Source organism: Phocoena phocoena, chromosome 15 (assembly GCF_963924675.1).
Source record: "Phocoena phocoena chromosome 15, mPhoPho1.1, whole genome shotgun sequence".
Classification (NCBI taxonomy): Eukaryota; Metazoa; Chordata; class Mammalia; order Artiodactyla; family Phocoenidae; genus Phocoena; species Phocoena phocoena.
This window is the reverse complement of record NC_089233.1, coordinates 34,548,274-34,573,095: the sequence shown is the minus strand read 5'-3', so window position 1 is coordinate 34,573,095 and position 24,822 is coordinate 34,548,274. Positions and strand designations below refer to the sequence as shown.

Here is a 24,822-nt window from a genome sequence, read left to right as displayed (position 1 = left end):
TCAAAAGTTGTTCCATCAAGTCCTTTTTTCAGTTAACTCAGGATTAGTGACAATTTTTTAAAATTGAAGTATAGTCGATTTACAATGTTAATTACTGTTGTACAGTAAAGTGATTCAGTTATACATATACATATACATTCTTTTTTTAACATTGTTTTCCATTATAGTTTATCATAGGATAGTGAATATAGTTCTCTGTGCTATACAATAGGACCTTCTTGTTTATCCATCCTATATATAATAGTTACATCCCATTCCATCCATCCCCCAACCCCCTCCCCCTTCGCAACCACTAGTCTGTTCTCTATGTCCATGATTCTGTTTCTGTTTCATATATAGGTTCATTTGTGTCATATTTTAGATTCCACATATAAGTGATATCATATGGTATTTGTCTTTCTCTTTCTGACTTCACTTAGTATGACAATCTCTAGTTGCATCCATGTTGCTGCAAATGGCATTATTTTGTTCTTTTTAATGCTGAGTAATATTCCATTGTATATATGTACCACATCTTCTTTATCCATTCATCTGTTGATGGACATTTAGGTTGTTTCCATGTCTTGGCTATTGTGAGTAGTGCTGCTATGAACATAGAGTGCATGTATCTTTTTGAATTAGAGTTTGTGACAATTTATGTGAATTTAAAAACCATGCCCCAACTTCTCCATCACAGAAAACCTTTGCTTCAATCTAATGGTTGTGTTTGAGCCAACAGAGACCCCAAGGTTGAATTTAAGCCAAGGCTGGGTATCTAGGGTCCCAAACTAGAAAAACTGACCAAAGTGGTCTGATCTCCCCCACTCTTCCTGCTCCCACCCCAGCAGCCCTGCCTCCCTGAGTCCCATCTCTCTCTAGAAAGCCGACAGGCGCTCCCTGGCAGGCAAGGGAAGCCGGGCTGACCTGGACGCAGTGGCGATGGAGCTAAATGAGACAATTCAGGGCATGCTCTTCAGGGTTATGGCCAATGAGGATGACTGGAAGAAGACTATGGAGCAGCTGGACAAAGACCTACGCACCAAGGTGAGGACCCCTGTATTAGTCACCACCTTCTGCGTAACAAACTATCCTGAAATTTAGTCCCTTAAGACAGCAAACGTTCAGAGTTTCTGAGGGTTAAGAGTTTGGGAACAGCTTAGCTGAGTAGCTCAGGGTCTCCCACGAGGCTGTAGTCAGGATGTCATCCAGGGCTGCTGTCATATGAAGGCTTGACTGGAGCTGGAAGAGCTGCTTCCAAGATGGCGCCTTCACATGGCTGTGGGCAAGACTCCTCACTTCCTTATCACACGGATCCTCCTTAGGGCTGCTTGACTGGCCTCACAACATGGCAGCCAGTGGGCCACCCAGAGCACATGGTCCAAGAGAGCAAGACAGAAGCTGCAACATCTTTGATGACTTAGCCACAGAAGTCACACTCCATCATTTCTGTAGTATCCTGTTGGTTACACAGGTCAGCCCTGTTCAGTGCGAGAGGGGACCATATGGGGGTGTGATTACCAAGAGGTATAGTTGTGGAGCATCTTGGAGGCTGACCACCATAACGCAAGCAAAGGGACATGGCGGGCAGAGGGGGTGTCCTGCTGGTCATTCGTTTATTCATCATTTAATGATCACCTGTGTTGAGCCAGACCCTGGGGAAATGTTGATAAGAAGTCATAGCCTTAATGTGTACCATCCAATAGAGAGACAGGAACAGTCAGGCCAGCCATTTCAGTGTTGTGTGGTTCCTGCAGCTGGGGTGGCTGGTGAGGACAAAAGAGCTTGGGTTTAGAATCAGGCAGCTCTGGGTCCGAGTTGCAGCCCCACCATGATTGGCAGTATGCCTTGAGTTATAGAACCTCTTCGAGCCTCAGTTTTCTCATCTGTAAAATGAGGATTTATTCACTCATCATCCACCTATTGGGTACCTCTGATGCTGGTTAGTGAGGATATGACGATAAGCAAAACAGATATGGAACACACTTGTCATAGAAATCATACAAATCAATGCAGGATTACAGCCGGGGTAACTCAGTTATCTACAGAACAACTGACCTGTTTTTCTTCCATAATTCAATGGCAGGGTGAAAAAAAGTAGGACAGAGACTGTTCTAGATTAAGAGAGTCTCAAGGGGCACAACAACCAAACGCAACACACGAGGAGACTTACTTTGTTTCCTGGTTCAGTTGCTCCAACTCTGAAAATGGGCTGGGAATTAGATCAACGTCAAGAATGACTGCTCATTATGTTAGATGGGATAATGGTATTGCAGGCATGTAATAAAATTAACTAAAATATTTGAGTGAAATGTTATGATTTCTGTAACTTTTAAAAAAAACACTCCATCAATTCCCTGGTGGTCCAGTGGTTAGGAGTCTGTGCTTCCACTGCAGGGGGCACGGGTTCGATCCCTGGTTGGGGAACTAAGATCCCACAAGCTGCATGGCATGGAAAAAAAAAAAAGAAAAGAAAAAAAGGCAAATGTAGCAACATGTTAATAATGATTAAATCTACATGGTGGGTATATCAGGGTTCATGATTCTAGTCTTTTCTCCTCTCTATGTGTCTGAATTCTTTTCCTGATTGAAAGCTTTTTTGTTGTTTGTTGGTTGAAATGATCCTATCCTCATTGCTCTTCTTTTCTTTGTGTATTTTAATTGTGGTAAAATTCACATGACATAAAATTAACCATTAACTATTATAAAGTGACTAATGCTGTGGCATTTGTTACATTCACAGTGTTGTGTGGGCACCATTTCTATCTAGTTCCAGAGCATTTCCATCCCCCCAAAGGAAACCCCAGGTCCATCAAGCAGTCACTCCTCATTCCTCCCTCCCCCAGCCCCTGGCAACCACTAATCTACTCTCTGTCTCTGGATTACCCTATTTTGGACATTTCATGTAAATGAATCACAGTATGTGACCTTTTGTGTCTGGCTTCTTGCACTCAGCATCATGTTTTCAAGGTTTATTCATGTTGTAACATGAACCAGAACTTCTTTTCTTTTCTTTTCTTTTTTTAATTTTTTTGGCCACACTGCATGGCGTGTGGGATCTTAGTTCTCCAGTCAGGGATTGAACCTGTGCCCCCTGCATTGGAAGGCAGAGTCTTAACCACTGGACCACCAGGGAAGTCCCAGAACTTCATTTCTTTCTAGGCTGAATAATATTCCGTCAAATGGATAGACCACATTTTGTTTGTTTGTTCTCTGTTGATGGACACTTGGGTTATTTCCACCTTTTGAATAATGCTGTTATGAGCATTCACATACAAATTTCTGTTTGAACACCTGTTTTCAGCTACTTTGGGTAGATACCCAGGAGTGGAATTGCTGGGTCGTATGGTAATTCTGTGCTTAAGTTTTTGTGGGAGTGATATATAGTGATGTCTGCAATTAACTCTCAAATGGCTCAGAAAAAAACAAAAACACACATACATATGTATAGAAAAAGAAAACATGACAAAATGTTAAAAATTGGTGAATTTCAGTGGATATAGGAGTGTCCTTTGGACTATTCTTGCAACTTTTCTGTAGGTTTAAAAGCTTTTGAGGGAGGGCTTCCCTGGTGGCGCAGTAGTTAAGAATCCACCTGCCAATGCAGGGGACACGGGTTTGATCCCTGGTCCAGGAAGATCCCATGTGCCGCGGAGCAACTAAGCCCGTGTGCCACAACTACTGAGCCTGCACTCTAGAGCCCGCGAGCCACAGCTACTGAAGCCTGTGTGGCTAGAGCCCGTGCTCCACAACAAGAGAAGCCACCGCAATGAGAGGCCCGCGCACCGCAACGAAGAGTAGCCCCCGCTTGCCACAACTAGAGAAAGCCCGTGTGCAGCAACGAAGACCCAATGCAGCCAAAAATAGATAAATAAAATAAATAAATTAAAAAAAAAGTTTTTGAGGGACTTCCCTGGTGGTCCACTGGTTAAGAATCCGCCTTCCAATGCAGGGGACGTGAGTGCAATCCCTGGTCTGGGAACTAAGGTCCCACATGCCGCGGGGCAACTAAGCCTGTGTGCCACAAATACTGAGCCTGCATGCCACAACTAGAGAGCTCACGTGCCGCAGCTACAGAGCCTGTGTGCTCTGGAGCCCATATGCCACAACTACAGAGAAGTCCGCATGCCACAACGAAGAGCCCATGCCCTGCAACAAAAGATCCCTCATGCTGCAACTAAGACCCAACGCAGCCAAAACTAAATAATTTTTTTTAAGTTTTTGAGTTTTTTTAAGTTTAGAATGTTGGGGAAAAGAATCTTCTTGGTATGCCATGCGCTTCCTGTAGTGTTTGATTAGCAGGTAAGTCGATGCTGGCAGGTGGTCCCTTCCGGAGTGAAGATTCGTCAGGGCCCAGCGGTGCTAGCCCAGCTGATACCACCAGTGTAAACGTATATTCTCCCCTTATAAGTAGCAAGTAATTTGGGGGTGACTCTCTGTCACTCTGGGAATGGCCATTGCCTCGTTGGCCATTCTCCTGGTATTGATAGTTTCCTCCTAAGTTGAGGATTGTTGCCTGAACCCATTATTTCATTAAGGGTTACAAAATGGTGATTTTTCTAATCCTAGCATTGCTTCTATATCAGCTAGAAATCTGTAAAGAAGAACTTTCCTTCATCAACTTGAGCTGATAACCCTGAAATAGGGTTCTTGCAGGAAAGACAGATAATGGTGAATTATTTCCTTTAATTACCGGTTTTCAGGGTAAAATATTGGTGCGGTAGCCACCTCCGATACATGGCGGCAAATGAGGGTTTCTATTTTTTTTCTTTTTTGTGGGTGTCACTATGAATCATGAGTTTTTAAATATTCACTTTGTTCAATCAGTTAAGTTACTGTTTTGTCGCTCACATGGTCTCGTCTTAGGCTTGCAAGCTGGCCCCTGAGCCCCTTGACGTGACCCTCTGTCTTGGATAGCTGTCCTGCTTTCTTATGACAAGATGTTCCAGGCTCATCTTCTACATTCCCTTCCTCAGACCTGAATCAGCCATTTCTCTGTGGAGTCTTGGTGCCTTTGGGGGGAATGGTGTTTAGGGACCAAAATCTGGGCACTGGAAGGAACACTTTAAAAATTCAAAATTCCTGCCATGGAAAAGAGTCTGGCAGTTTCTTAAAAGTTAGGCATAGAGTCGCCATACGACCCAGCACTCCCACTCCTAGGTAGATACCCAAGAGAAATGAAAACAGCCCACAAAAAAAAACTTGCACACCAATGTTCACAGCAGCATTTTCTACAATAGCTAAAAGGTGGAAACAACCCAAATGTCCATCAACAGATGAATGGATAAACACAATGTGGTATATCCATATAATGAACATTATTCAGCCATAAAAAGGAATGAAGTACAGCTACACACTACAACATGGATGAACCTTGAAAACATGATGCTGAATGAAAGAACCCAGACACAGAAGGACACAAATTGTGTGGTTCTGTTTATCTGGAGTGTCCAGAATAGACATATAGACAAATCCATAGAGACAGAAAGACAAATAGGCAAATCCATAGAGACAGAAAGTAGATTAGTGGTTGCCTACGCCTGGGGGTTTGGGATGAAAAGAGAAAGGTGACTGCTAAGGGGTATGAGATTTCTTTTGTGATGATGAAAACATTTTAAAACTTATTGTGGTGATGGTTGCACAGCTCTGTGAATGTACTAAAAGCCACTGAATATACACTTTACACTCATTAAATAGGTGTTGAATGCGTGAAGGTCAGGTGTCTTGGAACCATCAGGAGAATGTTTCTCGGGCCTGCACTCAGAATAGCAGTGGGGTTGGTTTGTCTTTTGGAGGCAGTAACTGATGGTGTTTCCTTGCCTTGGCTGCTGGGAAGCTCACTTTGCAGCTCCCCTCCAGGAAGAGCATGCATTACGGGTCTGAGCCTTAACCCAAGCGTTGTCATTTTCCCTTTCCTTCACCACTTCACTTATCTTGATTAATCTTGTTACAGTCTACATAACTTTGCAAGTTGCTGCAAATCCTTTTCTGGAGCAAGGCAGAGTGTGAATTAATTGACTAAAGTCTCTTTTCTTCCCTTTGGCTGTTCACAGCTGGTTCCCAGTGATTTGGACGATCTGAAGAAAGACATGGATGAGGTCTGGAAAGTAGTCAGGAAGCTGCTGATTGAAGGCTTCTGGTTTGACCCCGACAGTGCTGCCGGCTTTAGGAAGTGAGCCTCTCCCGGATAGGGGTGCAGCTCCCAGAGGCTAGGAGTCTCTCTTTCCAGAGAGGAAACAAGAGGGGTATCCCAGTGGATTCTGAACTCTGGGAGGAAGGATTTCAGACCTGTGGACCCAGAGAGAGGGGGCGGGGCTTCCCAGCTGCTGGGTTGGACGATGGGGCTGCGAGCACCCAGGGGCTCAGAGGTGGGCAGGCCTGCCCTTGAGTGCAGAGGGGGCTCCAGGTGCTCATGTGAAGAAACCTAGGCTCAGAGAGGGAAGGGGCTCCCCAGAGGGAACCTGGGCAGATCTGGGACTAGAGCCAGGCCCCCACCCCCTCCAGACAGAGCCCCAGGCAGAGGGACTTGATGTCCCTGGGGGGGTTCCTGTCCTCAGATCACCCCTCATGCTCCCAAATGTCCACTGTGAAGAGTAGCTTTCCCTGGTTTTAAAGACCTCCTTTGTGTTTGGGGCAAGGAGAGAAACTAAACACGCTTTTACGCCTGCTGCTGCCCCAAGTGGCCGCACGTGGGGGTCAGCAGGGGCCAGTAGAGCTGAGCTGAGCGCAGGGGCTGGGCCAGTGGGTGTAGGATGTGGGGGAAGCCCTGGCCCTGAGGCACAGATGGACCTGCAGCCTCCGCCGCAAGCACTGCCTGGGGCAGGCGTGGCCTTGTAGGGCCTGGCTTGGCGCAGCAGCTGACGGAGCTGGGTGTCTTCCAGGAAATTGTTTGAGCAGGTGAAATGTATCTCCGGCCACCGGCCCATGAAGATGATGACCAGCCGGGGATCATCTGTGACGTGTACATCCGTGTACACCGTTCTGTGACGTGTACATCCGTGTACACCGTTCTATACACATCATTTCATTAGCCTCCGACCTGGGCAAGGTGCTAGCATCCCTCCCTTCACCAGCCCTGTCTGGTGCCTGCTGTGTCCAGGGGCAGGGTCAACTCCAAAAGGAAAAGGATGAAAGGAAACTCTGGGGAAAAGCTGAACTTTGTGGGACTTCCTTGCACTTATTTTTATAGTCTAATACTTTTGTTTATTTATCAAGGTGAAATTCACTTATAAGATCAACCATTTTAAAGTGAACAGTTCAGTGGGATTTAGTGCACATTCGCCTCTAATTCAAAAATATTTCCATCTCCCCCAGGAAATCCTGACCCATCAGCACTTACTCCCATTCCCCTCCCCCAGCCCCTGACAACCACCAATCTACTCACTCTCTCTACGGATCGGCCTGTTCTAGACGTTTCGTATAAATGGAATCATACAATATGTGGCTTTGTGTGTCTGGCTTCTTTCACTGAGCATGATGTTTTCAAGGTTCATTTGCATTGTAGCCTGTGTCAGTGATTCATTCCATTTTATGGCTGAATAATATCCCACTGTGTGGACACACCTAGGATCTTGCAGTGCCCATGGCCTCTGCGCTGCTAGGCTGTTCCTGGTGACCCGTGAAGCTCACCACCCCACACCTGGCCATGTTGGGAGATACAGCCAGAATTTTTCTTTCAAAATCGCAGCATTATTTATAATATTTTTATTGAAGTGTAGTTGATTTACAATGTTGTGTTAGTTTCAGGTGTACAGCAAAGTGATTCAGATATATATATATATATATATATATATATATATACACACACAGACTTTTTCAGATTATTTTCCCTTATAGGTTATTACAAGTTATTGAGTAGAGTTCCCTGTGCTATACAGTAGGTCCTTGTTGGTTATCTGTTTTATATATAGTGGTGTGTATGTGTTAATCCCAAACTCCTAATTTATCCCTCCCTGCCCCATATTTTTTATTTTTCAAAAAAAGAGGAAAGGAAACAACCTGAAGTGGTGAGTGAGTCACGGTACGTTCACATCAGCCATTAAGGCAAGTCGTAGAGGAAGGCCTTACGTAGAACCTTCTGAGATGTGGGGGGGTATGTTCCATAGCTGTGCTGTCCAGTGAAGTAGCCACTGGCCACATTTGACTGTGGAGCACTTGAAAGATGGCTAATGAGACAGAGAAACTGAATTTTAAATTTTATTTAAATTTAGTTAATATGGGGAATTCCCTGGTGGTCCATTGGTTAGTACTCTGTGCTTCCACTGCAGGGGGCACAGGTTCTATTCCTGGTTGGGGAACTAAGATCCCACATGCCACATGGCGTGGCCAAAAATAAATTAATTAATTAATAAAAATTTAAAAATTTAAAAATAAATCTAGTTAATTTAAATAGCCACATGTGGCCAGTGGCTGCCATATTGGATGGCACAGTCACAAAAGAGTGTTTAATGACCTGGAAAAACGTTTGCAGTAACTTAAATGAGAAAAACAAGTAGGATGTGTGTTATGATCCTATTTTTGTTAAAAAAAAACATAAACATGGAAAAATACTGGAAGGACACATATCAAAATATTTGATCACAGTGGTTACAGTGATTTCTTTGTGTTTTTCTATACTTTCTAAAATGCTGACAATATGCATGACTAAATTTTTATTGAGGCTTAACATGCATACAGTAAAGTATGTAAACGTTTGTTTTACAACTTGATGGGTTTTAACATGTGTACACACCTTGGTAACCACCACTCAGATCAAGAAGTAGAACAGTTCCAGCTCCTCAGAAGGCTGATGTTTTACTATTTTTATTTCTTGTACTGAGGTCAGATACACATAATATAAATTAACCATTTTAAAGTTAACAGTTCAGGGGCATTTAATACATTGACAATATTGTGCCGCCACCACCTCGGACAATCTAGTGCCAGAACCTTTCCACCCACCGGAAGGAAACCCCGTGCCCATAAGCAATCATTCCCCATCCCCCTCCACCCACCCCTGCCAACCTCCAACCTGCATCCCACTTCTAGGACTCACCTGTTCGGGGGTTTTCCTTTTATTATCAGAACAGCTGTTCTTTATGATTTATGAAGAGGATGGTGGCCCCATGCTGTGGATCTTTCTAGAGGTAAGGCTGTGTTTGAGGGCGAGCTTCCTGGAAGAGGTGGAAGCTGGGCCCTCTGCTGGCCACGTGCGCCTCCCACTTAGCTCTTGTCCTCCACAGGCAACTCATCACCATCCGCAGTGCCCGCCTGCTGTCGCGGCTGCGGCCGGCCAGCGCCAACAGCTACGAGTACCTGCAGCGGCAACAGGTGAGGTGAGCAGGTGGGGGTCCAGGCGCCAACAGAGACGCAAACTCCAGTTCCAAGATGCAAAGGCTGTCCGGGGCACTGTAGCCGTCTGCAGGGGAGCCGTCCTGGGTGGTGGGGCTGCAGACGGGCACGTGAGGTGCTCATGGGGAGAGGAACGGACAGGTTATTGGGCATCTGTCATGGGCCAAGAACTGTTAAGGGAGGGAGCTCACACCCCCCATTTAAAGCTCACACCCCCCTGTGAGCTAGGGTTGATGGGCCTGCTTCCAGCTGGAAGAAGTGACTCATGACCCTGGGTCCTCTGTGGGGCTTGCTGCGGCCGGGCAGGCACTGTGCCAACCTCTGTGACAGACCTGACCTCGTTGAATCCTTACACATTATCTCTGAGGTCATTCTGCTATCATCCCATTTCACAGTTGAAACCGAGGCTCAAAGAGCTTGAGCAACCCACCCGAGGTCTCACAGCTAGTGAGTGGCGGGCTCTGGCACCTAAACCTGCAGGTTTCCTCTGCCCACGGCTAGCTCCCTGGGCCCCAGCCCTGCCGCTCATCCCCTGACACCCCACAGCTTCATGGGTGCTTCTGGCTCCCAGGCCCCCAGGCCTGAGGGTACGTCTGGCCACGTGGGGAGTGATGGCTGAATAGCAGCCACAGCCACATGAAGAGGGGAGGGACGTGGGGCCCTGTGCCTGGTGCCCCCACCCTCACTCGCCTGACTCCCTCTTGGGATGAGAGGTTAAGAGGGACTTCCCTGGCGGTCCAGTGGTTAAGACTCTGCGCTTCCACTGCAGGGGGTGCCGGTTTGATCCCTGGTCAGGGAACTAAGATCCTACATGCCGCTCAGCATGGCCAAAAAAAAAAAAAAGAGGTTAAAAGCCCGCATTTGACAAGCCAGACCAGGGCTCCAGGTCTGGGAGAACATGGGTCTCAATTGCCCTCTGCCCCGACGGTGCCTGTCTGTATCCACACACCAGGCCCCAGGCCTGCCCGGCTGCATTACCCAAGCTGAAGCTGGAAGAAATTCCAGTCTTCCCTCACTACTGGCCAGGCCCTTGGACCCAACCTGAGGCTCCTCTGGGGTGGAGGGGTCTGCAAGTGGCTGCTGACCCCCCTGCCCTGCCCCGGGGAACAGCAGCAGCTGCAGAAGCTCCAGAACCTTGCAGCCCTGGAGGGCAGCCTGGACTCACTGGGCTCCCAGCAGGACTGGGGTGACGGCCCCGGAAATGATGCCAACCTTGATTTCAAAATCATGTAACTTGTCGACAATCTACCCCTACAGGGACCCTGAGTTGTTGGACTATGATTCCATGAGTCAGGCTGCAGCCTCTGGCGGTGGGCAGCCCTGGGGTAAGCCAGGCCCTGCTGCCTCTGTGAACACTCCCTTACCCGGGGCCCCGGGCCGCCCAACAGGCCGAGGTGGACATCCTGGGAGTGGACGGGATCCTGTACAAGGGCCGAATGAACAGCAAGGACAGGGCGCGGCCTCTGACCGACACAGAGAAGGAGCTGGCAGGTGAGGAGCATCAGGCCTTCTTGGGCACCCCTGACCCGTGCCCTGCCTTTGCTGGGCATTGTGAGGCCCAGTGTGATGCAGGTGGGGCCCAGAGCCGGCAACATCCAAGACTGGGGGCTCCTCACACAGCCACTCACAAACATGGGATCCTGCTGTATGCCAGGCACTGTACTGGGACAGCTTGTGACAAGGGATGCTGGGGAGGGGTACTGGATGGCCTCCCCAAAGAAGAATGCTGGGTGGTGATGGGAGAGTTGTGACAAGGGACACTGGTTCAAGGAGGAGGTCCTAGACTGCTGTCCTGAGGCCTCTGAAAAGGGAATAAGGCTTAGCTGGATAAAGGGATCAGGTGGGAGGAGAGTGATCTGGGGGAAGGGAATAGCAGTGCAAAGGCCCTGTGGTGGGTGGAAGGCAGGCACACTTAGGAACTCGGGAAGGTGAGTCTACCTGGAGTGGGAAGGTCGGGCTGGGGTTGAGCATGATGAGGAGGACGCCAGGACAGACTGGAGACCTGTGTCCTAATTGTCACGGGTTGGGGAGGGTTGGGCCAGAGGGAGACATGGAATGAATTGCTCTGGTTACTGCAGTGTTGATGCCCTGGCTCCAGCTGGCTCCGACCAGGGACCCCGGGACTCAACTCCTGCACTGGGCCAGCAATACCTTCTCTGCCTGCCCCTTTGAGGTTACCCTGCTCTGGGAAGAGGAGTTCCACACACTGCCCTACTGGGGCTGGTTCAGGAGCCACAAAGTGGTCAGCGGGTTAAATTCCGCCCATGGTGTCCCTCCTCACCCCACTTTGCCTCCATTGACTTGAGAACAACCACCAGACCCCTAAGCAAAGGAAAGGAGACTCTTTTCCTGGGTGTGCTGGACAGAGAGGACAGCACCCTGCTTTAGTGTCCGGGGGCTGCAACAATTGACCACCAATTGGGCGGCTTAAGACAATAGAAATTAACTCTCACAGTACAGGAGGCCAGAAATCCAAAATCAAGGTGTTGGCAGAGCCGTGCTCCCTCTGAAAGCCCTAGTGGAGGATCCTTTCTGCCTCTTCCAGCTTCTGGGAGCTCCAGGCATTTCTGGGTTTGTGGCTGCATCACCCCTGTCTCTGCCTCCTTCTTCGTGTGGCTTCTCCCTGTGTCGTCTTCTCTTCTGTCTCTTAACTCAGATGCCCTCATCTGAAGATCCTTCACTTAATTACATCTGCAGAGACCTTTTCTTTAAACAAGGTCACATTCACAGGTTCCAGGGGGACACATCTTTTGGGCAGCTGCCATTCAACCCACTACAGGCCCCTGCCCTGGTCCAGGGGGCAGGTCACCATCTTGAACCCTGCATTCCCCCTGGGGCACAGATGTGGCCCTTACAGTGTTAATGGCTCCACCTGGACGATGCCCCCGGACGCAGATGCTGTCGAGAGGAAACTCAGGCTGGACCTCTGGGATCACCAGGCAGGATAACAGCAATGGTGGCCAATATTTAATGAGCTCAACTTCTTGCCAGGCCCTGCACTGCCTCCTCTCACGCTGCACCAGCTGGTGAGGCATTACACAAATGAGCGGGTGAGGGTCTCTTGCCAGGAGCCCACCCTTGGTGGAGGGGTCAGGGTCATCTACAGACCCGCCCTTCGTCTCCAGTCATCCATCGGATGGCGTCCCCACCCAGCTCCCCAGGGCTGTCATCAAGAGCGAGGGGCTCTTCTCCCCAGGGCTTGTTTGTTCTCCAGACCCATGCAGCAAAGCAGGAGTGGATCAGGATGCCTCAATTGCTTTATCCTGCTTGGGGGCCACAAAGTCTAACTAGAAATTGGAATCAATTCGAAACCCACCTGTGGCTGGATCTTTTGACCAGTTTGTCTTATTGCTCATTTTTTTACTCAAAAGAAATTTCTAATCCAAAACACACTCAATATCTAAACCTAAACTAGCTGATGTGAGCCCCCCTCCCAGGTCCAGCCTGATCCCAGATACATCCATCCATCCTTTGCCCACAGGGCCACCAAGGGCCGTCCAGCCAGCCTGTGCCCTCCTGATGCCTGCACAGTAGTCAGGATCTCAGGCCGGGCAGGGGAACCCTTGATCCCTAGTAAGCAGTGCCCCCAGCATGAGGCTGGACTTCCAGAGAGGTCTCAATGGAAGGGGGCTAAGTACAGGCAGGGCTCAGGTAGGCAGAGGCAGCAGGGGAGCAGATGGAGGGGGAGATGCCTCACCAGCCTCACCGTCCTTACCAGCACTGAGTGAATGGTCTCAAACCTGCTCCTGACCAGGCCCCTCCCCCGCTCAGAACCTGGCAGGGTGAGTGTCCTATGGCTGCTGTAACATTACCACAAACGGGCTTAAAACTATCCAAGTTTGTTTTATCTTAGTTCTGGAGATCAAATCAGAAGGGAATCTTACAGGGCTAAGATCGAGGTGTCTGCAGGGCTGGTTCCTTCTGAGGCTCAAGGGGAGACTCTGTGTCCTTCCAGAGGCCTCCCACATTCCTTGGCTCGTGGCCCCTTCTGCCATCTTCAAAGTGCATCTCTCTGACCTCAGTGTCTGTCCTCACATCTCCTTCTCTGACTCTGACCCTCTGGCCTCCCCTCGTAAGAATCTTGCAATTACATTGGACCCATCCAGTTAATCCAAGATCATTTCCCCATCTCAAGATCCTTAACTTGATAACATTTACAAAGCCCCCTCTGCCATGTGAGGTGACATAGTCACAGCTTCTGGGGATTAGGACAGGGATGTCTTGGGGTGCATTGTCCCCAGAGTCCGATCTCCTTGGCTGGTCTGCAGGGCCCCTTGGCCACTCCCCGCCCCAGCCTCGTCTGCTCCCTGCCTCCAGCCTCCCAGAACTGCTTACTTGGGCTTCCCTGGTGGCGCAGTGGTTGAGAGTCCGCCTGCTGATGCAGGGGACACGGGTTCGTGCTCCGGTCCGGGAGGATCCCACATGCCACGGAGCAGCTAGGACCGTGAGCCATGGCCGCTGAGCCTGCGCGTCCCAGCAACGGGAGAGGCCACAACAGTGAGAGGCCCGTGTACCACAAAAACAAAAAACAAAACAAAACTGCTTGCTTGCTCTCTCAACGATCCAGGCTGTTACCCCCGTCTGAGCCCCTGCATGTGCCATGTGCTCTGCCTGGAATCCCTGGGGAACCTTTCTCATCTGCCAGGGCTCAAATGTCCCCTCCCGTCGGGAACCTCCCAGCTGCTTGGCTTTTGGCTCTTGCAGAGGTGGGAAAGCCATGGAGGAGATCGTGGGAGAAGCAGATATTGGGGTCAGGTGGCAAGTTCCGGTTTGGGCCTCTGCATCCAATGTGTCTGTGGGCCTTCAAGGAGAGTGCAGGCTCAGAGCTGGGTTCCCAGGCCTCAGTGGGTCTTGGTTTTGAATCTGTATCCCAGGCTCATGTGCTTCACCTTGGAGGGAAGCAGTATGACAGTCTCACTGGTTGGCAGGTCCTACCTCTGGCGTGGGTTCAATCCCTGGTCGGGGAACTAAGATCCCACAAGCTGTGCAGTGTGGCCAAAAGAAAAAAAGATGAAACATGGAAATAAGGGAGAGAATGACTGGGGTCGGGAGGTGTCCCTGTGGAGCATGTGGTCTGAAGGACTCTCTGAAAATGAAGGTCAGGAGACAGCCAGGGAAGGACACAGTCGTCCAAGCAGAAGGAACCGTCGGGGTCCTGCATGGGAAGGAGCTTCGTGCCCCTGTAATTTGTCCCAGGTGGGAGGCCTGGCCCATCCCCTCCAGACCTGGTGCCCTGCTCAGCCGTCTGCGACCCCCCAACACCACCCCCACCCCCGTCCTTCCTGTATATTCGCTCTCATGGCCTCTTTTCCCTGCACGTTCCCACCTCGTACAGCGGTCTCTGGTCCGGATGGCCGGTCATGGTGACTCTTGGCTGGACGGGGAGAAAGGGACGCCTTGGGTTCAAAAGTGAAGGATGGAGCCAGACTCCAAAGGCCACATATTGTGTGACCCCGCCCCCCCATGATGTGTCCAGAACAGGCAAATTACAGAGACAGAAAACAGATTAGCGGTTGCTGGGTGTTCGGAGGAGGGGTGAATGGGGGTGTGTGTGACTGCCTTATGGGTACAGGTTTCTTTTGGGCGTGATGAAGTATTCTGGAACCAGAAGGAGACGGCAGTTGCAAAGCCTTGTGAATACACTTAATGCCACTGAATTGTTCACTTTGAATGGTTAATTTTATGTGAAGTTTACCTCAGAAAAATGTGCATGCACAGAAGATGAAGGCCAGGAAGGTGGGGTGGGGCACTGTGGTAGCCTGGTCCTAGTGGGAACAGCTGAAGAACTGTCAGGCTGGCCAGCACGTCACCTGTATCTTTTCATGCTAAAATAATGTCTCTCTCCTCCTTGGCCTTGAGTTACTTTCAAAAAGCCTTTTCTGACATCTCAGCTTCTAGAAGCGCTAGACTTACGAAGGTGGGGGGGGAGGAAGGGTCTTCCTTGCATGACTGGGTGGGGATTGGGTATGTGAAGAGGCGGCAGGGGGTAGTTGGGGGGGGGGCAGCAGGGCAGGTCCCACCAGAGCGAAAGGGCCTCCAGGGTGGGGCAGAGCCCTGGAAGTGCCCCCCACCAGCTCCTGTCTCTTCCCCTTTCTTTTCCACCAAGCTGTTAAGGTTCCGCATCCCCCAGCTCGAAGCCCATATGAGGGTGCGCGCCCGAGTGCCTTATTTGGTGCCATCTACCCCTGTGAGTACCTGCCCCCCAACTCCCTGGCCCAGCTGGGATTCTTGCAGGGTCTCTGGGCCCCCAGTCCCAGCCTGGGGCTCTCCTACCCCACCTCATCCATATCTCACCTGCCCTGCTCGGACCTGGGCCAGAGAAGATCCCTCGAGTGGCCCCCACCTGGCACCCAGCACCCTGGCCAGGGCCTCCAGCCGTCCTGGGCTCCACCTTTACCCTTCAGCCAGGTTTCCTGGCCCAGGAGCCATCCCTGGGGTCCAAGCCAGGTGTCTGCGCCCTGGGGTCCAGCCGGCTGCAGAGCTGGGATGAGGGAGCCTGTTCATTCCCTCGGGCCTCTCTGTTGAGGGCCCGTGAGCCAAGTTGGGGGCAACTGAGCTCATGACTCCTCTGGTCACATCACCACGTACCAGGCATCTGAGAGTACTTTACAGCATACAAAGCACTTCCTCCCTTCTCATCTCACCCAGTCCTTATCCCGTTAACCAGGATGCTGAGGTGAGCACAGCTAGCCCATTTTAAAGTGGGGGAGCTGAGGCACACGACCACGAACTGGGGAATGCAAGAGCTGGGCCAAAGCCCAGATCCTGGACTCCAAGTCCTGTGTCCTCTCGGCTGCCCTGCTCCACTTCTGTGTCCACCTCTGGTTTCGTTTATCTTGGGCCGCCCCCAAAACCCAGGAAGTGTCAGGTGCCTGGACTGGGTGAGCAGAGGTGGAGCACTTCCAGTCTTGGGGCTTCTCTTCTCCTTAGTGGAGAAGATGACCCCATCGGGCCAGCCTCTCTCCAGAATATTCCTGGGACACATCATGGGTCTCTCTTGCCCCCCAGCAGCCTGCCCCCCCAAACCAGCATGGGCTCAGCCACCTCAGGCCCCCAGCCGACATGCCAGCTCAGTCTCCGTCTCTGCCTCCCCTGCCACTGCTGCCACAGCTGATGCCATCCCTGCAGGATCCCCAGCCGGCCCCAGGGCCTGCCGGGCACCCAAGGCCTCTGCGCCTTGAGTCCCAAGCCGGCATGCAGTCAGCCAAGGAGCCCACCAAGCTGTGAGCCTGCAGTGCCAGCGTCGCCCCCTCCCCCAAGCAGGTGGAGACCCTGCCCTGAGCCTAGTCTGGGGAAGGTGCAGGGGCCCTGGACTTAGGGGAGGGTCTCCATAAGGAGCTCATTTTGATCCAGTAGCTGTTTTAACTCTCATATAAATACCTGTAACACAATCCTTCTCATGCTATGTTTCATGGAGAACACAGCTTTCTAGATTGAATTTCCCACTAAACCAATTTAATTCCTTGACCAATTTTCAATACAACACAAAGTGGTTTTAAAAACAATCACTTTCCTTTTTATTTTGCTGAAATGATTTTATCAGAATCAGTTCCAATTACAGCTAACGCCACTGTCCATTTTCTTTGGGGACCATTATTTCTACCAGGACCAATTTTCTCATGGGAACCAAATTTTATTGCATGCATGGTTTTTTATTGTCTGTTGATTGTTCCCACCAGTAATTACTGTTATGAGTTGGATATTTAAAGAACCTGATTGTTTGTATTTACTTCTGGCTAATCCATGAGGCACTTGGAGCAATGGCCCTGGAATCCTCCAGGACCGCTCTGTCCTGTTTGGCATCTTTCTGCCTCTTTGGTTCCCGCGCTCACTGCCTATGCACTTGGTGGAGGGGGCAGGGGTGTCAAAGCATCCTGATTTGGGGTTCAGAGCCTGGCCTGCTCACTCCTGCCTGGTGGGTCCTGCAGCCTGGCGTGGTTTCTGCCCCTTGGACGGTTTACTGGTCTCTCCTCCGTTTCGCGTTTTCTCCCTTTCCACCCCCTAGGTTGTCCAGTTGCGCCCTCTACCCTTTCTGTGCTTCTGATACTTCTATCACATTCCACAAAGACTAAAAAAAAAAAAGTTCCCTCTGAATAGTTTTGGGGCATGGCTCCCCCAAACATGCACCAGAGGCTCCTGGAGCAAGTCAGGGAGTGGGGTGGGCAAGCTACCCGGGGGTCCGCCCTGGGGGAGCCAGGGTGCTGGCATGGAGGAGGGTTCTCTGGACGGGCAGCCAAAGGAGTCCTGGATGCTACGTGCCTGCCCCTCCCCACCAGTTGTCCCCCAGCCCTGCCTCCCCCTCCCCCTGCTCCTCACCTGCAACCACTCCTGACTTCTCTTTTCTTTCTCCAAGGACTGTGTCCAAATGAGGCCGAGCTCTTCCTGACCCAGGTGACCTACACCGCCTTGGGGGATACTGGCCAGTGCATCTCTGTCCCCACCCCCATATTACAGATGAGTGTTTTTGTCAGCTTCTCCCCAGAATAAAATCTTTCACTTTTCTGATCGTGGATAAGGGTGACTGGCCCCATGCCCTCTGCGAGGGGAGGCCTTGCCAGTCCCACATGGGTGGGTGGATCTGCCAGTCCTTCCTCGGTCCATCAGCCCAGGGTCAGCCTCCCAGAACCACTGTCCAGAGCCACCATGGCTGAGTCTCAGCAGAGAATCACAACAAACTGCCCCTCCCCCATCACGTTGGTCGCCCCGTGGCAAAGCGCCCCGTGTGGCCCTGGTCCTGTGTGGTGGGCAGATCACGGGCCTGTGGGAGGGGCAGTGGTGTGACTTGCCCAGGGTCACACAGTGAGGCCTTAGCTCTCCGGCCACCTGCCCAGAAGGCTATACTTCTTGGGTGGGTGCTGTACACAGGTATGAGGGGTCCAACTTTCAGGAAAAGAAGGTGTGGCCTGGGCTTGGGCAGACAGAGAGGTGGGGGCTCTTAGGGACACACCCATGCCAGGTGTGGTCAGGCTTGTCTCCTGCACTGCAGCCTTGACATGTGTGGAACCACAGGCATCCAAGCCCTGCTCTTTCAGCCCCTCGTAGCTGCCTTCCCAGCCCATTTCTCAGATTTACCAATGGAATCAGTGCTTGAGTGGGTTCCTGCAGCCCAGGGAGCAAGGAGCAAGACCCAGGTAGGTCACCGTGTAACCATTTTCTTTTTTTTTTTTTAACCATTTTCATACTGACAGGCCTACTGGGTGCTTTGAAAGGTGGGGAACCATGAACCCAACTGCAGCCAGCCAGGAGCCATCTTGAAGATGACAGTTCTATCTCCCGTGGGGGTTGGTAGGGAAGCCAACCTTTGACCTGATCCCAGGTGGGAGGTGCAGGCAGGATCTTTGCCAAGGACAAGGCTCTCGCCTATTCTAGCCCCACCCCCGGGGGTGGGACCTGCAGGTCTTGGCAGCTGGGAGGGAGGTACTGCACCTACTCCTGGGGCTGCTGCTCAGAAGGGTGGCCCACCCCATCCCAGCAGGGGAAGGTGCTTGGGGAGCAGACAGAACCGGGGATGGGGTCAGTAGAGTGGGAATTTTTGGAGGCCCTGGGTCCAGCTTCCTCTTCTGCAGGGGGGACCACAGCTCCTGGCCTGGGACACAGTGGCAGGGCCAAGCTGGACAAGGAGTAGGGTGACCAACCATCCTGGTCTGCCTGGGAGTGAAGGGGATCCCTGGAACTTTCAGTTTGAAGACCAAGAAGGAATTCCCTGGTGGTCCAGTGGATAGGACTCCAGGCTTTCACTGCCAAGGGCCCAGGTTCGATCCCTGGTTGGGGAACTAAGATCCCACAAACCGTGTGGTGCGGCCAAAACAAAACAAACAAAAGACTGAGATGAATCAGTCATGTGGAGAGGGAAGCATGTGGGCTGGCCTGCCTGGTATGAGGGGCACGAATGAGATGCCTGCTGCCGAGCAGAGGGTCCTGCCTCGAGGCGCAGCGTGGTGATTGCTCTGCACCCCCAAACCCAGCCCCACAACCCACGATGCAAGTAAAAGGGTCACTGAACATTTTCTTTCTTTCAAAGACCACAAACTCATTAACCCTAAGGTATAAACAACAGCAAACGTGTCCCAAACAAGATGATCTGCCTTGGTAAAAGGCACCACCAGTACCCAAAAGCAGGCCACCAGGAGGCACTGGAGGGAGGACATTCTGTGCAGGGACTTCTTAGGGACATGCAGGTCCCCCTGGCACCACCGTCTTGGCTGGCTTGACCCCTGACTTTCCACAGATTTGGGAGCTCTAGGCAGAGACCCTCCACACACACACACGCACACAACCTCCAGAGAGGGGATTCTCTTCTCTCTCCCCTTTCTTCCTCTTGTTCATGGCTTCCCCAGGATCCATAGAAAATGAGATCCCCAGTATTTACACCTCATATTCCCCAGATGAGAAACGGCCCCAGAAAGCAGAGCAGGACTCTGCCAACAGGCTCCCAGCACCTCATGCTGCGCCACTGACAGGCCTCCAGGAAGTGGGCCCTCCCCTCCCCTCCCGCGGCGGGGTCTGGAGTCAAAACCCTCATCTGTCCTCAGATGAGTCCTGCTATAAAAAGCCCCTCAGAGACCTCCAGGGCCACAACGGCCCTGCCCGCCACTGGGCTGGGGGGCCAGTCTCCAGATCAGCGTGGTTTTCTGTAGCGGCCACAGTGTGTTCCCAGAGAGCCCTGGGGGCTCTCAGCGGCCCTGGGAGAATCCACCTTCATCCAAGGGAATCTCAGAACAAGCCCTTCTCTTTAAAGCTCTGAAGAAGGAGCCCTGCCTGCCCACAGAAAGCATTTCAGAGCCTCCATTCACCCCACACACACACCCAGGTCCCCACCCCCCACCCTGCCACACCACAGAGCAGGACATTTATTTCCACAGATGCTCCTGATGAAGAGCAAATCCCCTTCAGAGATTCCAGCAGATGCAAGACAGACGCTGGACACGCACATGTCCATGGTGGGCAGAGGAGTGGCTGGCTGGCCAGGGACACGCTGAGCTATGTCCCCACCGTGGTGGTCAGCTTCAACCATTTGTGGCCTTAAGGGAACTTGGTCCAGATATTACAAAATTTCCAAGGTAAGCCAGAAGTGAGGCTTTTCTTGTAAACTCTCCTGATTTTTTTTAAAATTTTTTAAATTTAACTCTCCTGATTTTAAAGTGCTGGCCGACAAATCAAGCCCAACAGCACATATCAGAGCCCTGTGAATCTGCAGACCCCTAAGACAGCCACGCCCTGGTCACTTAACATCAGACCTGAAGGGCTCACCCACTGCTTGTCACCTGGGGAGGCTGGGCCTCCATTCCACATGCTGCCATGTACCCTCTTCAGAAATAAGAGCTCCAATCACATTCTTTCCAGCAACCTCATGGATGCAAATGGTGTTTTCACAATGGAATCTTGGAAAGAGAGCGATCTGGAGCTCAAGTCTAGTGGTGACGAAGCCCAGAGGCTGGACTCTTGAGGTGACAAGGCTGGTTGTCTCTTTAGCAGCTAAAGCAGCTCCTAGGAGGTGCCCGAGGTGGACAGCTGAGGATGGCTGTAAATGTGAGTCTCTTCCGTTCCTACATCAGCAGCTTTGCTTTTTAGCCAGTTTACACTTGAATGTGTAGTAGGTGGTTACTGACTCCTTCAGTTTTGCTTCTGAGACTCAAGGTTTGGGGAAATTGAAGTTCCTGGTTCTGTGCTGCCCTTGAGTTCTGGGTCACGTGGCATCTATGTTGTCCCACCTCTAGCTCCCTTTGAGTGAGTTTTCCTGACCCCTTTGCTTGCCTGAGAGATGCTCAGATGCTCACACCTGGCAGGGCCTCAGCATTGCTGGAAAGCTCCAGCCCTGCCCTCTGCCCTGTCCTGCTCCAGTTTCCGCTGTGCCTGGGGCCCTCGTTAGAAATCAGATTCCTAACCAGTTTGCAGGGCAGAAATAGAGACACAGATGTAGACAACAAACATATGGACACCTAGGGGAGAAAGTGGTGGTGGTGGGATGAATTGGGATATTGGGATTGACATATACACACTAATATGTATAAAACAGATAACTAATAAGAACCTGCTGTATAAAAAATAAAATAAAATTCAAAAACAGAGAATTAAAAAAAAACAAAACTGCTTTAAAAAATAAAGTCCATTAAAAAATTTTTAAAAAGAGAGAAATCAGATTCCTGGGCCCTCCTCCAGAACAGTTGCCTCAAGGACCCAAGGGACCCTTGTGCTCTGCATGCTGGAGGGTCACGAGTCTGGTGGCTCCCAGCTGCCACGAGGGGCTTGTGTTGCATCAGAATCACCCGGGAACCATTCTACTTTTAATAACAGCTATGACACATGAGTGTCATGCCATACCGTTTTTTATAAATTTATTTATTTAATTTATTTATTTTTGGCTGTGTTGGGTCTTTGTTGCTGCATGCGGGCTTTCTCTAATTGTGGTGAGCGGGGGCTACTCTTCGTTGCAGTGCACAGGCTTCTCGTTGCGGTGGTTTCTCTCGTTGTGGAGCACAGGCTCTAGGCGCGCGGGCTTCAGTAGTTGCGGCACACAGGCTCAGTAGTTGTGGCTCACGGGCTCTAGAGTACGGGCTCAGTAGTTGTGGCGCACGGGCTTAGTTGCTCCACGGCATGTGGGATCTTCCCAGACCAGGGATCGAACCCGTGTCCCCTGCATTGGCAGGTAGATTCTCAACCACTGCACCACCAGAGAAGCCCCCATACAGTTTTTAAACTTTACGATTGAGTGGTTTTTAGTACATTCATAAGTCGATCACTGATATCCTGGGGAATGTTTAAAACTGTACTGTCAGGGCCTCCCCAGGGATTCTGATGCCGTGGGACCTGGGAGCTCCCTGGAGGCCATGCTGTGCAGCCAGCTACGGAACCACAGGCAGCGTGGGATCTCTCCACTGGGGTGACTTTGCTTCCAGGGGATGTTTCACTGTGCCTATAGACATTTTTGGTTGTCACAACTGGGGGCTGCTCCTGGCATCTACTCATGGGAAGGGGCCAGGGATACTGCTCAACATCTCACGGCATACAGGATGCGCCGATGGCAGAGAAGGAACCAGCCTCCGATGTCTAGAGTGCCCACGCTAGAAGAGCTGGATCTACAGGAACCTCAATTCCCTGCCAGCCCTAATGAGACCACCAGGGACCTCCAGGCCCAGCTCGTGGGGGCCTCCAGAAACAGAACTGGGCTTGGTCAGGTTGGGACATTCTCACCCTTGAATGTCCACTGGGCACGTGAGGATCCTGTCAGAAGCAGATTCTGTTTCAGTAGAACTGGGCTGGGGGCTGAGGTCCTGCACCTCTAACAAGTTCCCAGGTTATGCCGCTGGTCTGGGAATCACACTTTGAGTAGCGAGGGTGTGGATCACTTACAGGCCACCCAGGGGCCCACCTGGGGGTAGCCTGAGTGCACATTCTGGACTGTACACCGTCTTGTGTGGTTCCAACGCATACGGCCACCTCGGTAATCTGTGCACTGGGGAGCTCAGGCACACTGTTACAGATAACCCCCATGTCACAGATAACCCAGAAATACTTACTTGCCTCTACAAACCATTTTTCCTACAGTTGGAGGGAGATGTGGCAGTTCCCTGAGAATTGTCTTCCATCCAAAAGGATGAAAGTAAAGAGGCCTAGGGCAGCCTCCCCCTTCTCATCCTGCCCCATCCCGCAATTCCCTCACCACAGGCACCCCAGACAGAGCTGCGCCCCCTCTGAAGGCCATTAGAAGGGTGGGCTTCAAGGTGAGGACACACTTCCAGAACATAAGCAACAGCTAGAGCAGGGGCGCCGCGGTCAGTCTTCAGTGATAAGCGGGGACAGACAGTGGTCCGCAGAGCCTGTCCAGGCTCCAACGGGGCAGAGGTGAGGCTAAGTGGCAGCACGGCAACCCTGGGGAGCGAGAGCAGGACTGTTGATGGCAGGCGCTGAGACACCTGTCAAGCAGGAGACCTTCCAAAATAGAACTCCCCAACCCAGGCGCCGTCCACAGAGGGCTGAGTGCCGGCAGGCTCTCCCGGATTAGAGAGTAAGGTCTGTCAGTGAAGAGCTGCAGAGGCCCCCGCCTCCTTCCTTCCCCACGTTCCAGCTCCTCACGAAGGGGTACAAGGCCAAGGCTACCTTCTCCCAAAGCCACCCCAGGGATGCCCTCCACTGGTACAGGCTGCCCAGGACAGAGTGGGGCACGCTGGCTTCTCCCTTGGAGCAAGAACAGGTGCCTGCCCCAGCCTGGCTTGATAGTAGCCGGGGATCCACTGCCTGTTTGTTGCCCGAGTGGTTCGTCTCCTAGCAACCAAAGGTTTGAGCTGCGGGTTAGACTCTGCTCAGCCTTGTCCAGTCCCTGCTGCTAGCCCCCACGGGCTCTGCATCCAAGCCTGCTATCTTACTATGGGTGCTGTGTCCTGTGCCTCCCCAAGGGAGGGCCCTGCCCACACAGCATGTTTGCTGGAGGTTGGGCTGAGGGTCCAGCCTGCAGCCAGTCACTGGGGCCCTAAGCCAGGAAGAAAAGTCCTCTGTGAAACCCTGGCAGACCGGAAGGCAGCTGTTAGCCCCGGAGGTCGGGATCTGTCCAGTCGGACAGGGGGAAGGGTGAGCAGATGGAGGCAGGGGTTCTGGGAACACAGGGCAGGAACTAACTTCATGGGAAAAGCCTGGGGTGGACAGGAAGATTCCAGAGCATGTTGTGGTTGAAAAGACAGCAACAGACAGGAGCGGTGTGGAGCCAGGCGGGACTGGGGGGTGGGCCCCTGCTCTGGGCTCCGTTGGCTCCCTCCCCCTCCACACAGGGCCAGCTGGCAGCAAAGCTTAGGATACGAGGCAAGACCACAGAGCCTGGTGGTGGTTTGGAACTCTTTCTTCTCCTTTGTTAAAAGGGGGAAAGGAACTGGGGATGGGGTACCCCCGGGCTCTGGGGAGGCATGCAGGCAGCCCCAGCAGGCAGGCGCTGGGGGATGGGTGGGAAGAGTCCTGGAGTTTCCCACAATCCTTTTCTCTGCAGGGAACAGCAAGGCTGACTGCCCAGGGGGCAGGGGAGAGGGGCAGGGCCCTGGGGAGAGGGACAGCGGACAAGGGGAGAGGGGGCTCACTCTTACATGCAAAGTCCAGCTGCCCCATAAACTAGGTTGCTTCTCGAAGAGCGACATACATATAAATACACAGACACAGCGACACGCACACATGCGGAGAAGGCTCTGCATTCCCGAGGGTGGGGATCTAGGCCCACCAGCCCCAGGGAGCTCCGCAGCCCCCTGGGGTTGGGTGGGGCAGGTGAGTCCTCGGGGGAAGGCTGCTTGTTCTCTGAGGTTCTGTCCACCAGCACCCAGACGACTCTGAACCAAATCCATGAAAGCTGGGTGCTGCAGGCCCGCGCTGCTGGGTACGCATGCGGGCAGCCTGCGTACTGGCACAAGGGTCCGGTCTCTCCCCCCCAGGGCTCTGGGGAATGGGGGTGCAGACAGAGGAGGGTGAAGGGGGCCCGCAGAGACGTCCTCTCCCCCGCCCCACGGGGTTCTGGCCTCCGGGAGGGGGGAGGGGCCTCCC

The 24,822-nt window shown here is 51.9% G+C and overlaps 1 protein-coding gene across 1 annotated transcript in view; it reads left to right on the top strand.

Moving 5' to 3' along the window:
* Positions 1-16,533, top strand: part of C15H16orf96 (chromosome 15 C16orf96 homolog) — a 38,059-nt gene extending 21,526 nt beyond the window's left edge. The window contains 9 exon segments of the mRNA XM_065893214.1: positions 859-1,023; positions 6,030-6,148; positions 6,858-6,935; positions 9,198-9,294; positions 10,417-10,524; positions 10,526-10,600; positions 10,695-10,797; positions 15,413-15,714; positions 16,336-16,533. Coding sequence (XP_065749286.1) covers positions 859-1,023; positions 6,030-6,148; positions 6,858-6,935; positions 9,198-9,294; positions 10,417-10,524; positions 10,526-10,600; positions 10,695-10,797; positions 15,413-15,714; positions 16,336-16,533 — 1,245 coding nt within the window.
* Positions 16,534-24,822: the final 8,289 nt, after the last annotated feature.